The sequence below is a fragment of the Dendropsophus ebraccatus genome, chromosome 5 (genome assembly GCF_027789765.1).
Source record: "Dendropsophus ebraccatus isolate aDenEbr1 chromosome 5, aDenEbr1.pat, whole genome shotgun sequence".
In the NCBI taxonomy this organism is placed as follows: Eukaryota; Metazoa; Chordata; class Amphibia; order Anura; family Hylidae; genus Dendropsophus; species Dendropsophus ebraccatus.
In genome coordinates, this window is record NC_091458.1 from 32219128 (window position 1) to 32233833 (window position 14706).

General features: G+C 40.2%; 1 protein-coding gene across 1 annotated transcript in view; it reads left to right on the forward strand.

Annotated features, from left to right (window-relative positions):
* Positions 1 to 14706, forward strand: part of LOC138794139 (protein mono-ADP-ribosyltransferase PARP4-like) — a 53959-nt gene that overhangs the window by 4609 nt on the left and 34644 nt on the right. The window contains exons 5-17 of the mRNA XM_069972908.1: positions 619 to 706; positions 1639 to 1737; positions 3150 to 3299; positions 7002 to 7139; positions 7923 to 8093; positions 8327 to 8487; positions 9391 to 9528; positions 11100 to 11198; positions 11716 to 11899; positions 11977 to 12136; positions 12773 to 12882; positions 13185 to 13316; positions 13409 to 13480. Coding sequence (XP_069829009.1) covers positions 619 to 706; positions 1639 to 1737; positions 3150 to 3299; positions 7002 to 7139; positions 7923 to 8093; positions 8327 to 8487; positions 9391 to 9528; positions 11100 to 11198; positions 11716 to 11899; positions 11977 to 12136; positions 12773 to 12882; positions 13185 to 13316; positions 13409 to 13480 — 1702 coding nt within the window. The remainder of the gene's footprint in view (positions 1 to 618; positions 707 to 1638; positions 1738 to 3149; positions 3300 to 7001; positions 7140 to 7922; positions 8094 to 8326; positions 8488 to 9390; positions 9529 to 11099; positions 11199 to 11715; positions 11900 to 11976; positions 12137 to 12772; positions 12883 to 13184; positions 13317 to 13408; positions 13481 to 14706) is intronic.

A 14706-nucleotide genomic window follows, 5' to 3' on the forward strand; every position in this document is an offset into this window, starting at 1 on the left:
TCTGTAAATATCTATCTATCTATCTAGATTCTTTGCATCTTGGAGCAGCACTACTTTTCAAAACACGTTGAGGGTGTCAGTAGCGACGTTTCAACAACCTCTGTCGCTTGAAAAAGATGACGGAGGTCATTGAAACGTCGCTACTGACACTTTTGCTGTGCTGTTACACTATGAAATAAAATCACATTTGCTTTGTCAACATCGGAGGGCTGTGGGCGATTTTCTGCAATATCTATCTATCTGTGTGTCTGTCTGTCTGTCTATCTATCTATTATCTATCTATCTATCTATCTATCTCCTATCTATCTATCTATCTATCTATCTATCCATCCATCTATTATCTATCTATCTATCTATCTCCTATCTTTCTATTATCTATCTATCTATCTATCTATCTATCTATCTATCCATCTATTATCTATCTATCTATCTATCTATCTATCTATCTACCTATAGTGATGTGAGGTGATTGGAACCTCGCATTTCTGTAATGGAATAAATCTTCACCTTTTTATACACGTTACCGGAGAGTGCTGATGATTTTCTTTTTCTATTTCTCTATTATCATCATGTTCATCTGACTATATTATATATAATCAAAGTTTTTTTTCTCCATAGAGATTTGGAAGAAGTTTCTGAATTAGAAGACTATGCAGACAATACTTCAAATCACACAGAAGTGGCAAAATATTGTTGTTTCCAAAAAGTAAAAAAAACAACAACTTTGTATTATTGAGAGATTGCAGATCATCAATGTGATGATTTAAAGTGAATCTGTATTGTCCAAACACCGGCCCTAGACCCCTAGAACCCTTAGTTAGTTCTTCTCAATCTATGCCTGGTCCAGGGTCTGTCTGCCTCCTGGGGCCGGTGTTCAGGTAAGTGCAGCACTGTGTCAAAGGGGTGGAGCCAAGATCATCTGCGCCTTGAGCCTGCAGAACATGAAGATCCAGTCCAGGGATGGAGAGAGGTGCTGCAGTTCTAGGGCACAAATGCTCTAGGGCCTGCCCCTTTGACACAGCGCCGCGCTGCACCATCTACATGAAAGTTTTTTAACCGAACACCGGCCCCAGAAGTGCTAACCAATGGTATCAGGCTTTGGGGAGTGGTGTTCGGGGGAAACATTCGCTTTAGGCACACACTGAAAAAAATGTGAGGGCTCTGCTATCCTGCTCTGATTTACACAGTATAAGGCTTTGTTCCCACACAGTAAAATAATGCCAAAATACAAACGTGTTTTGTACAATGTGCGTGCCGATGGACACTTTTCCATAGACTTTAATAGAACGCTCTATGGCTATGTTCACATGTAGTATTTCCATCAGTATTTTGGCCAGTATATTTTCAACCAAAACCAGGAGTGGGTTGGAAACAAGGAAACTGTCCAAATCTTTCCATTAAAGATTTCCTCTGGCGGATATACTCCTGATTTTGGCTGCAAATACTGACCGGAATACTGACAGAAACACTGGCCAAAATACTATGTTTGAACATAGCCTACTAGATTACAAAGATGACAATGTTTCCCTCTTTGGCTATATGAATAGAACTATCCATCATGGAAAGGACTTATGGTGGCTGCTCTACATTCTATAATCTTTGTACTGACTTGCCTTAATAGTGACTTTTTTTTTTTAGGGAAAAGATTATGCAATTATTGAACTCCTTTGTTCTACAGGACGGTGTCCTTTTCCATACAGGATATCTACTGTTTATGGACTTCGTAACACATCTAAGGTAACTGATATAACATTAGGAAGGGCGGTGTACAGGAAAGCCAAGACTACACTGATACTACTTGATTATTTTTTAACTATTGAGCAGTTGCAGGGCAAAGCAATATATTGGGTTACATGCAATCTTATGGCTTAATAGTTATATGGGTTGTATGGGAGACAGAATATGGCGGATGCCTCCTCCCCAGTGCTTACTTCCTCTCTTCCCAAACCTTCTAAGGGGTTATGGGTAGGGTGTAAATCCTGCATCGTGCAGCTACCAGTACACCGGGCTCTCACGTCCAGGATGATATACTTCCTCTAAATGGAATTCATAAATATGTCTGTTCCTTCTATATAATCCCTACAGCTATCATCTGCTAGGAATGAAACTAAAACTCTTACGTCCAACTAAATGCCACCTATGTAATATCACAGCGGGTGTAGACAGTCAAAAAATTGGGGCTTGGCAGATATAAGTCTAGTTTGTTTCATCACCTTAACAAACCAAAGGAAAAATGTTGTGGGATAAGTTTGGGTTTGGCCCCAGTGCACACAGCCCAACATGGAGGGGGAATCTGGTATTAAAGAACTTGACTCGATCACAGATCCACAAACTCAGCCCCATCCAACCTCAACTGGAATGGACGTATCTCATCCAACATCAATGTCTGACCTCATTTTGTCTTCTGGATAAACGGATAAAAATGTCCACAATCTTGTAGAAGGTCTTCCCAGAAGAGTAGAAGCTGTTATAACTGTTATCTATCTATCCATCTATTATCTATCTATCTATCTATCTATCTATCTATCTATCTATCTATCTCCTATCTATCGATGTATCTATCTATCTATCTATCTCCTATCTATCTATCGATCTATCTATCTCCTATCTATCATCTATCTATCTATCTATCTATCTATCTATCTATCTATCTCCTATCTATCATCTATCTATCTATCTATCTATCTATCTATCTTTCTTTCTTTCTGGCCATTATATATATATTCATTGCCCCAGTAGCCAGAATCCTGCTCCACACTGACGAGGGGCAAATACCCCGAAACTGCAGTCTGTGGATGGATGCCTTGCCTTGGTAACCCTTGTCTTATGTCGTTATACTCGCCACAGAGTTAGACTTTGACTCACAGGGGCCACCCTGGTGTTTCCCTATTTAGGTCCTAAAGCTCGCAACAGAGTGAGGACCTGAGGGACTACGTATCAGGGTGGTTTGGTGCTCTCCCCACTAGGAGGCACCCCTTGGCAATGGGCTTCCTTCTCAGGAGAGAGGGATATCTGGCTATTCCCGTGTTTTGAGACTTGTAACTGAGGCTCCACGGACCCCTTTTTTGTATATATATATATATATATATATATATATATATATATATATATATATAGAATACACTTTACATTTGTCTCTCTTTGAGCAGAATGAACTTACATTCCACCTGGTGGACACGGCTGAGAAGGCTTGTGTTAAATATGACCGTCGAATTAATTACATTGAAGACAAAGGATTCACACAAATCGATAGGATCCCATTACAAGCCGAGAACTTGGCTTCCAAAGCTCTGCAGAAGGTAATAGTTCTAATGATTCTCATTTGTGGATGCCTCTGTGTGACTTAAAGGAGAAGTCCGGCCAAAATTAATTTTTGATATGTTGTTACTTATGAAAAGTTATACAAATTTCTAATGTACATTAATTATGGGAAATGCACATATAGAGCTATTTCCCTTAATTTAGTAGATCAGGAAGTGTTAGAAATATCTCTGAAGAAGTGACGTCACGACCCAGGGTGTAATTCCTATGGAGTGTCCAGCAGGGGGCGCTCTCTATATAGAAGTCTATGGGACTTTATTGTTTCTATGGGTTTCTATGTAATGTAATGTAATGTAGTGTACAGTGCTTTATTGAATGAATACATCTATGGAATACTTTGGGGAGCAAGTGTCCTTGCTCCCCAAAGTATTGCATAAATGTATTCATTCAATACATTCAATACACAGTAAGCCCGCCGATCCGCCGCATTTCCGCCGAATTTCCGCCGCATTCCCGCCGATCCGGACCATATACATTGAACTACAGCTCCCATCATCTGCTTATAGTATGAACAGGTGATGGGAGCTGTAGCTGGGTAATGGATATGACATGCCGCCGGGCGCAGGGGGGAGCCGCTCAGTACACAGGAGCGCTCCCCCCTCCTCCTCCTCCTTCCGGGATAACTTCCGCCTATACCAATGCTGAGTCCCTGCCTGGCCGCCGCTCTCCACTCACATATACCGGCTCCCGGCATCAGCGCGGACACCAGGATGCATCGGGAGCCGGTATGTATGGGGGGAGAGCGGAGAGCGGCGGTCAGGCAGGGAGTCAGCATTGGTATAGGCGGAAGTTATCACGGAAGGAGGAGGAGGAGGGGGGAGAGCTGCTGTGTACTGAGCGGCTCCCCCCTGCGCCCGGCGGCATGTCATATCCATTACCCAGCTACAGCTCCCATCACCTGTTCATACTAGAAGCAGATGATGGGAGCTGGAGTTCAATGTATATGGTCCGGATCGGCGGGAATGCGGCGGAAATTCGGCGGAAATGCGGCGGATCGGCGGGCTTACTGTGTATTGAATGTATTGAATGAATACATTTATGCAATACTTTGGGGAGCAAGGACACTTGCTCCCCAAAGTATTCCATAGATGTATTCATTCAATAAAGCACTGTACACTACATTACATTACATAGAAACCCATAGAAACAATAAAGTCCCATAGACTTCTATATAGAGAGCGCCCCCTGCTGGACACTCCATAGGAATTACACCCTGGGTCGTGACGTCACTTCTTCAGAGATATTTCTAACACTTCCTGATCTACTAAATTAAGGGAAATAGCTCTATATGTGCATTTCCCATAATTAATGTACATTAGAAATTTGTATAACTTTTCATAAGTAACAACATATCAAAAATTAATTTTGGCCGGACTTCTCCTTTAAAGGCCGGAGTTATCAGCACGTGTTTAGTTTGATCGATATGACACATTTCAAAGTGTACCTGTGGACTTTAACTCCCACCTGTTCCTCACATCGAGTATTGTATACTCTTTTCCACTTATTCATTTTTTGTTAATTATTATGGGGGTAAGCATGTTGTCTGAGCTGTTTTTAACAGCATTTATATATAGATAGATATAGATATAATCCAAGGAATCGCTAACAGCACTCCAAAGTTGGAAAAACAAACGTGATTTTATTGCATCCTGATACAGCACAGCAAACAAGCCAATGCGACGTTTCAACGACCTCCGTCGTCTTTTTCAAGCAACGGAGGTCGTTGAAACGGCGCATTGACTTGTTTGCCGTGCTGTATCAGGATGCAATAAAATCACGTTTGTTTTGCCAACTATCTACTTGTGTCACTGTAATGCTGTGCAAATCACTTTCCAGCATCCTCCTCCTTATTATCTCAGATTGAACAGGAAATCTCTGATTAGTTTTAAAACTAGTGTTAAGAATGAAAACTAGAAGTTTTCAGAATTATTTTAAATTGAAAAAATAAAAATAATAATAATAGTAATAATAATAATAATATTATATATATATATATATATATATATATATATATATATATATTTTAATACAAGTAACAAAATTGAAAAGTGTGTGTGGGGGGGGGGGGGGGACACCAACAATTCTTAAAAGAAATGTATATAATAAAATCCTTAGCTATTCAATGGGTCATTTTCTCTAGTTTCCCATTCTGCAGAAAACCCAGAAACCCAGAAAAACCCACAAAAACAAATAGGAAAAAAACAGATACAGGCTTTTTGTCTCTGCAAAGTAGTGAAATGAGGCAGATGTATTCATGCAGTCACAGCACAGGACTGTTGTCCGAACTGGGTATTGGCCAATCTAAATCTATTGCGTACCACAACCTTAACAAATCCAAATGTGTCTCCAGGTGTCTTAACCCCTTCTGGTCACAGCCAATATTCAGGAGCCGTGATCGCATTGGTCCTTAAGTGGTCGAAGCAAATAACAATGGACAGTTTGTAATATCGTTTAAACCAGAATTATAGCGGTGGCACAAAATCTGATTTATACCTCCTTAGGCTCTGTACTAGAAATAAGGGCCCTATTACACGGAGCGATAAACAGATGAATCAGAATGATTTGGTTTATTATCTCTCTGTGTCAGAAAGAGAATGAGCAGCCGATTAAAAGATCATCGGCTGATCGTTTCTTTAGGTCCCAACCTAAAATCACCTGATGATTGTAGTATAGAATAACAAAATATTAACTCACCTTACCACGTTCCCTGTTATCCTCGGAGGCCTTCCCACTGTCTGCAGCTCTGCCTTCTGTGCCGGTCTTTGCACTGATAGGCCTCGGCCACACAGCCAATCGCCGGCCAGTGATTGGCTGAGCAGCCACAGCCTGTCAGTGCGAGATACTGGAACAGAAGGTAGAGCTGCGGACAGCGGGAAGGCCTCCAAGGATACCGAGAAACATGGTATGGTAATTTAATCCTTTATTATTTTACACTAAAGGCAAGGCTGCGCAGACATCACTAACAATGTCCATGCAGCCCTTGCTGCCTAATAGTCAGCCTGGTAATAGCCCAGTAAAAAAGCATTGATCTAGCAGAACCGCACTTGTTTACAGTTTATTATCAGGCCATCTAATAGGACCCTAACACAATCTCTATTTCCCGGAGTGTCCCTTTAACCTACAGTTCCTCTTCACATTGCCACTAGGTCAGGGGGTCAATTCCCTTTATACACAGCTTCTTCCAGGGTTTGGAAAGGCATGGCTTCTGGTAGGGAGGGTGAGCTGATATCTAGATTTTTTTTTTACAAAATGTAATATTTTTTCTTAGTTTAGTTAAAGTTCTGTGAAATAAAGACCCTTTTCCCATTGGGGAAACCCGTCCTGACCAAACAAACCCTTTATTATGCCCATCTAGTCAAGAGATTTTCCTTTAAACTAAAAATGATTCCTATAGACTAACAAGTTTACTGGCCGTGAAACAAAGGGCCTTCATGGCTATGTTCACACAGTGTATTTTTTAAGACAAGAACAGCCTTAGTTGACAATTGAAAAAAACAGCCATTGTTCACACAGTGTATTGAACAACGGCCGTTGTTCAATACAGCCGTGGAAATAATTGACCTGTGATTCTTACAAAAAGAAGGTATTTATTTCTATATGTGTAAGTCTTTCGGTCTCACTGATTTCCCAGTTATATCAAATAACAGTTTTTCAACATATGTTTTGTCTTCCATATAAAGGTTCTGCTCGGAGAAGCCATCAACATCACAGAATTGTCTCCAGAAGTGGCCGGCTTGGTTGGGTCTATTTGGATGGATGCGCTTGGACATTTGGATTCTATACTTTCATGTCCTGTACAAATCATTAGTCTTAATGATGTAAGAAATAATGGAGGGATTGGAGGAAACAGATTAAATTAATGGAATATACTGTATATAGACACAGTAAGGGAGATTTATCAAACATGGTGTAAAGTGAAACTGGCTCAGTTGCCCCTAGCAACCAATCAGATTCCACCTTTCATTTTCCAAAGAGTCTGTGAGGAATGAAAGGTGGAATCTGATTGGTTGCTAGGGGCAACTGAGCCAGTTTCACTTTACACCATGTTTGATAAATCTCCCCCAGTATATATATGATCCCTATGTTTACACTTAGTATATATGGTTATTTGTCTGTATGGAAGGGATAAACTTCTCTGCATTTTGCTTACCTCCTATTGCAACCATTTAGTCAGGCTAAGTCTATGTTCCCACAATATAAAAATAAAGGCCAAATAAAAGTTGTTGCAAAGCAACGGCCATTATTAATGATCATGAACATTAGTAATGATTATTGTTTTGCAACAACGTCTTTTATTTGCCCTTATTTTTACATTGTGGGAACACGACGTCTTTTTATGTAAAATAACAGCCATTATTTTACAATGGCAGCCGTCAATAATGTTTATGAGCACTATTTACAGCCATCATTATCAAACCAAAAAGTTGCCTTGTGTGTGTGAGGGGGGTGTTAAAATAGAAAACAATGCATACTCCTCTGCCCAGTTCCCCTGCAGCTAGCATTCCTATGGTTCCTGGTCCCCAACGCTGCTGCTGGCTCTGATGCTGATCAAATGACACTTTTTGTAAAAATTTGAGTATAACCTTATGTATTTTTCCTAGATTAGTAAAGCTGAAGGAATTCTACTTCACATACGAAATGTTTTAATCAGGAAAAATAAAGAAGCCATATGTGAGATGATGCAGGAGTTCTATCGATGTATTCCACACAAGGAGAAGATACAGAATAACATTAATATGAAGTTTTTGATGGCTAAGCAGGACTTATGTCAGGTACAACATGAATCCTCATCACCGCTATAGAGCAGCTTCTGTCTGTTTCACATGTAGACATGTTATCCTACCGTACATCGTATATTCCATGGGGCTATAAGAATTTCCTGTACTATATATTGGGATTCTTTTACCAAGAATAAATTATTGAGATATAGGACATGGATAATAGTGGATCCCATATGTCTCTGTGTACTCACTATTTGTTCTTTCTTTCTTACTATCACTTCTAGGTCATTAGAGACATGATTAATGTGAATGAGAATAACTCATCTATATACACCTCATCCTCTACTGCCAAATACCAAGCACTCAGATGCAGGATAGAACATATTCACCCAAACTCTGCAGAGTTCCTTCAGGTGACACAAAGTATTCAAGAACATAACCACAGGTAATAGAGAGAGATTTCCAGTGTTTGCTACTTAAGGCTAGGTTCACACTATGTAAAAATGATGACCGTCTTTTATAATAACCGCCCTTACTGTGTAAATAATGTTCGCTATTTAAAAAATGGCCGTTATTATGAAAGACGCCGTCATTTTTACATAGTCTGAACCTAGCCTTACACCAAAAGTTCAGGGACACTATTTAAATAGCAGACTGATATTGAGTTTTTAAGAAAAAGGATTTAGTCAAACTTGTATTTGAAAACCTGACGGGTTTTCAGGTTACTTCTGAAGGTCTTGATGGTGGATGAGAGCCAGATGTGTCGGGGTAAAGAGATCCAGAGTATGGGGGAGGCAAAGTCTGGAAGGCGATTGTGTGAGGTACAAACAAGGGGGGAGCGCAGAAGGTCGTCACTGGAGGATCAAAGGTTGCATGAGGGACGGTAGCGGGATATCAGGTTAGAGACGTACGGAGGGGTCAGGTTGTGGATGGCCTTGTACGTCATGGTCAACAATTTAAAATGAATATGTTGAGCAATGGGGAGCCAATGAAGGGATTGGCAGAGGAGAAGCGAGGGGAAAGGTGGCTTATTTGGGTAGCAGAGTTAAGGATAGACTGAAGGGGAGCAAGGGAGTTAGATGGAAGACAAGAGAGGTGTCATATAGAAATGGGTGTATATCACTCAAATGGACTGTCCACCGGACCTGTCACTGTAATACGCTACTTTATTTTATAGCAGCATATTATGGGGCAGGTCCATCATACAGAAAACATTTAGCACATTAACGCCCTCCTCCCCCCCATCAACTAAAACGTTTTTGTTTTGATTATCTGAATCTGCTTTTACCCATTACAGTAGCGTGAGTAGGAAACATTTCTGTGGTGTCTGACAAGTTTTTCCCTACAGTAATGGAGAGTTCAATATATTAAGAGTGTTCCGAGTTGGGAGACAGAGTGAAGCCACTAACTTCAAAAGTGATCTGGGAAACGTCAAGTCCTTGCTCCATGCTTCTTCACCATGCAACTTTGTAGGAATTCTCTCACGGTGAGTTGCACATTTTTTTGTTCTGTATCTAAAGGCGTCCAAAGGGCATACATCCCCAACAACTCTCAAACATTTCCTGTTCACTCCGTATACATAAACGCTAAACTTGGAAAAATGTTAATGTGTTGTGAATGGGGAAAAGAAGTTTAGCTGTAAGCAGCTGTTGGTGACCAATTCACCAGATTGGCCAATGTCACCTCCTAAAGAAGTACTGGAGTGATCTTTTTCTCTAACATGGGAGAAGTTTCGAGAAGGGACTTAAAAGGTTTGTCCATTTTTTTTTTACATTTTAAAAGTGCTTAGGGCAGCAAAAAAACATTAAAAAAAACTGTACTCACCTGCTGCTAATCTCCCACTGTTCCAACAGTGGCGGCCCCAAACTCCTAGCTTCCTCTTGTCATAAGACATGGGAAATGCTTGTGTATATAGAACACATCTGGAATAATTTACGGAATAGACCACAACCAACATTTAAGTCAGTTTGAGGCTATGTTCACACAACGTCAAAAATAGAGAAAAGGTGGCTGATTTTGATATTTAAAAAACGTCTGTTTTTACAGCGATTTAACTGACTGCTATGGCAATGCATTGAAGTCAATGGAAAGACGGACGTCCAATGCACACAATGTATTTTTACTGAGGACGTCAAAATAATAAACATGATCATTATTTTTGGACATCTTCTGCAAACAGCGGACATTTTTTGTTAGTTGTTCACACAGTTTTTGTTTTGTCACCGTTTTTTCTCCATTTTTACTATTAAATTCAATGGACTTTTCAATTAAGCCGCACCCAAAGGCCAATTAGTAACCAAACTAGAATAATGTAGCGTAGGATTTGGTAGGTAAGGTTTGTCTGTTGCTGATGACACAAGTATGCAATAGGGTTGATATTCCTGGAGGTGTCAGTAATATGAAAAATGATTTACCTTTGCTAAATAAGTGGTCCAAGCAATGGAAATTGCAGTTCAATGTTTCCAAATGTAAAATAATGCACTTTAGGGATAGTGATTCTTTAAACCCTAAAATACAACCAGTGCGGTAGGGAAAACTAATGGAATGCTGGGGACACCTTAAACTGGTGTTAGTTTATTGAGGTTAAGTTGTAATGGCAATTCATTTGTTAATATAGTATTTTGAGTGGCCATAGCTTGTGTTTTAGGCTCTTCTGTCTCTTAAGCAAAACTTTGACTTTCTATCACTTCAGTCTGTAGCTCTTTTGCATCTTGAGATGTGATCAAGAAAAGTAATAAAGTTTATTATCGGCAATATAGGCTCAATGACTAAGAACACACAGAGTTTAAGTTGACTATGTAAAAATAGAGATGTTCTAGTTGTTTTGTCCAATCTCTCTGCATGGAAGACAAAGATGGCAAAATGTGCCACAGAAGAGTGCTATAATATACATATTATGTACCCATCCCCAATAACCCTAACTAGGAGAAATTCCAGTGTATGCTGTGAGGCCTATGATTATTGGTTAAGCACCTTCTTATGTACAACGCAGGTTATTGGTTAGATTTTGAATGTTTGAATTACAATTTTTGTTGTCTTTCTATGTGTTCTGTATAGTGGGCTTCTATTGCCAAACAGTATTGTTGAAGAATTCGATGGTGATAGGATGGAAATTGGAAAGCTTGGATACGGCATTTATTTCAGTGATTCAGTAAGGTTTGTACATTTTAATATTACTATAATCTTAATTAATGAGGACATGAGGATGAGACTGGAGGACATAAGACTGAGCAGATAGAGAAGAAGGATGCCCAGAAAGAACAACAGGATTCCCCTATCATAGACAAAAGGTTTCCTTCCAACTAAGGGACCCCCAAGGTATACCAGAGATTTCTCATTTGGGAGGGGGTCTGGCCACAGAGGAGTTAGGGCCCTATTACACCAACAGATTATTTTACAGATTTCTGTAAGCCAAAGCCAGGAATGTATTTGAAAAGATGAGGAATCTCAGTCTTTCCATTGTTACCTGTTCTCTGTTTATAGTCCACTCCTGGCTTTGGATCAAAAAAATCTGTCAGATAATCTGTTGGTGTAATAAGGCCCTTACATTACAGTCTTGCCCTTCCCTATCACCCAGCCCTATACCAGAGTGCAGTACTTCCTAGAACAGATGCTCCTTCCTGAAATAATGGGTTTTCTATGTAAAGTTTATATTTTTTGTTTTTTTACTTAGCACAAGCATACAATATTCCCAGCCAAGCAGTGTCACTGGCTCGCGGCTCTTGATGGTCTGTGATGTGGCTCTAGGTAACTGCGCAGATGTGTTCCGCAGAGATTACACAATCACTGAACCACCCAATGGCTTCCACAGTGTGCACGGTGTCCGGCGCAAGGACGGGGTGAAGTCAGACTTTTCAGTAAGTATTGCTGACTTATATATTATTAAATAAAGGGCTCATAACTCATATTTGTGACCTTCTTGTATACCTTGTAGGATGATGAATACGTGGTGTATGACGTGAATCAAGTACAAATGAGATACGTTGTTCAGTTTTCCACTGATGGGGACTGTGTCGACCTACATAAGGAATCTTTGTTGATTTTCATTGATCAAACAAGATATATCTGTAAGAGCCAACCTGAACCATCAGAAGGTAAGAGGCAATAATAGGGGGGGGTCTAGTTTACCAAACCTATTTCCATATATCCTATTAGGGAATTCTGAGTTAATGAAGGAGAGTGCCCCTTTTAAGGATTCTCATCTCTTGGTCAGAGTTTATCACTCTGCTTTAGGCCTCATTCACACATCTGTAGCATGGCCCATAGATGTGTACCACACTATGGATGTGCATCTGCAGTGTTCTGCATTGGAGATAGTGATTCTTTTGAAGCACGGATCACAGCCCCATACACACGTATGGACAGAACTATAGACATATGAAAGAGGCCTAAGGCTGCTGTGCGGGCAGTGCTAGTGCCACAGGCTTCTTCCTTCACCAACTACTATGTCTATTCTACTACTGATATGCAATAAATATACATTAGGGGAGGCTCCATATCACTAACAATGCACGCACCAGTGTTACAGAAATGTAAAAAACCCACTTGGCATTCACTGGGTGGCAAAAGCCCACTCATTTTCCTAATTTTATGGAAGAAAGATTTCCAGCGTCACTTTGTCTTTCTTATACACTGTTGCCCCAAACTATACACAATATCCCATGTGTGATCTGTACAATGGCAGAACTATTTCTTTGTCATGTACATCTGTGCCCCTTTTGACATTTTAGCAGATGCTACACTAGAGGTCACGGAAGGCGGTCTAGAAGACAGCGACGGGCAGCAGATTCCTCTACAAAGCATCCACGTCAAAGCTCGCTTAATGGACCTGGTAGGGAAGGTGCGTGTGTCTTTAACATACTTTGAAATTTAGAATACTTAGAATTCCTCAGATAATTTAATCTATATGTCTTTTTTAAAAATAATATACTATATAGGGGAGATTTATCACACATGGTGTAAAGTGAAACTGGCTCAGTTGCCCCTAGCAACCAATCAGATTCCACTTTTCATTACTCACAGACTCTTTGGAAAATGAAAGGTGGAATCTGATTGGTTGCTAGGGGCAACTGAGCCAGTTTCACTTTACACCATGTTTGATAAATCTCCCCCTATATATGTTTTTTTTTTTTCCTAACACAGGTAGCGATGTTCCAGACCTATAAGAATGAGTCCTCCTTCCCTATTGAAGCAAAGTATGTCTTCCCCCTGGACAGTACAGCAGCTGTATATATGTTTGAAGCATTGATCAATGGGAAACACATCATAGGAGAGGTATCGCACCTGGTTTCACTGGAGTAAAAATGTGTTCAAGAGAACATACAAATTTTTCCCATTTTTCTAATGTTCTAAATAATTTTGTGCAGGTTAAAGAAAAGCAGCAGTCCCATCCAGATGATGGAGGACATGGAGCGTATCTCATGGACCAATATGATCTTGTATGTTACCAAAACCCATTCTTATGCATTTTTATAAGAATTTTTGTCCAATAAGATAATTGTTAAGACTATGTTTGCACATTCACGTGCAGAAAGCATTTTGAACATGGTCAAAAACACTTCTCCAATAGCCACGCAATGTTATCAGCATCATCGGCAACATCACGTGGCTGATGGGGGAGAAATAGGGGTGGTGGTTTTGACTACGTTTGGAACACATTACGTAGGCAAATGTGAAAACTCAGCATAACAGTGCCTTGAAACACAGTCTGTAACTGAAATGGAAACAGCAATGTAGAAGGCTTAAAAGGAGAATTCCACGCAAGCATAACTTTTGATATGCTGCTGCCCATTGTAGCTTCTTTGTGATACCGGGAGGATTAATCACCGTGAGTTCATCAGCAACTTGACCTCAGATTAACTCTCCCAGCATTACAAAGAAGTTACAATGTTGCAGATAAAGCCAGTCAGGGACTTGTTTACATCAGATGTCTCAGAAGGGAAGGGGGATGAGGGGGAGACAGAGAGAAAAGCTCACACACAGATTTTTGTGTCTTCAGCAGAGAGCAGCAGCCGAGAACTGGGGGAGAGAGACTGAATAGATAATAACAAGTATGGAATTAATTGTTAGTCTCACCATGGGCAGCAACATATCAAAAGTTACCTATTTAACTGTGTGAGAAACAGGAGGACTGTTTCATTTCATACACATGATATTTATACTACATCAGCAAGGTCTCTTCCTGGCAAAGATTCCAAATTAGGCTGGGGTTTCAAGATGTGATGTTCAAGCTTGGGCAATGTTGACACCAGTAGACACCATGGTCTACTATTCAAATTCGGATGATGTCCACCAACTACAGAATGTGCAGGGCCCAGGTACACTTATCTACAGTTCAAATAAGTCTGTCCAGAAGTGGTCTTCATGTAATAATTGCAATCAAAAGTCATACCTTCAACATGGAGGCCAAGTGACTCAATTATGCAAAAAAAAAGAACAAAAATCTTAGAAATTGGGGGCAGAAAATGCTCTGGATCAGTGAGACAAAATGTAAAAAGGTCTGGGAAGTGACGCAATGTCTGCAGACAATAGTGACACATGATGGATGTTCCTTGCAGATATTGGTCTACAAATGGAGTTAGGGACTTGGTCAGGATTATTGTTGTCCTCAATACTCAGAAAAACAGGTGGATACCTATCAACTATGAATACCATTAACTGCTTG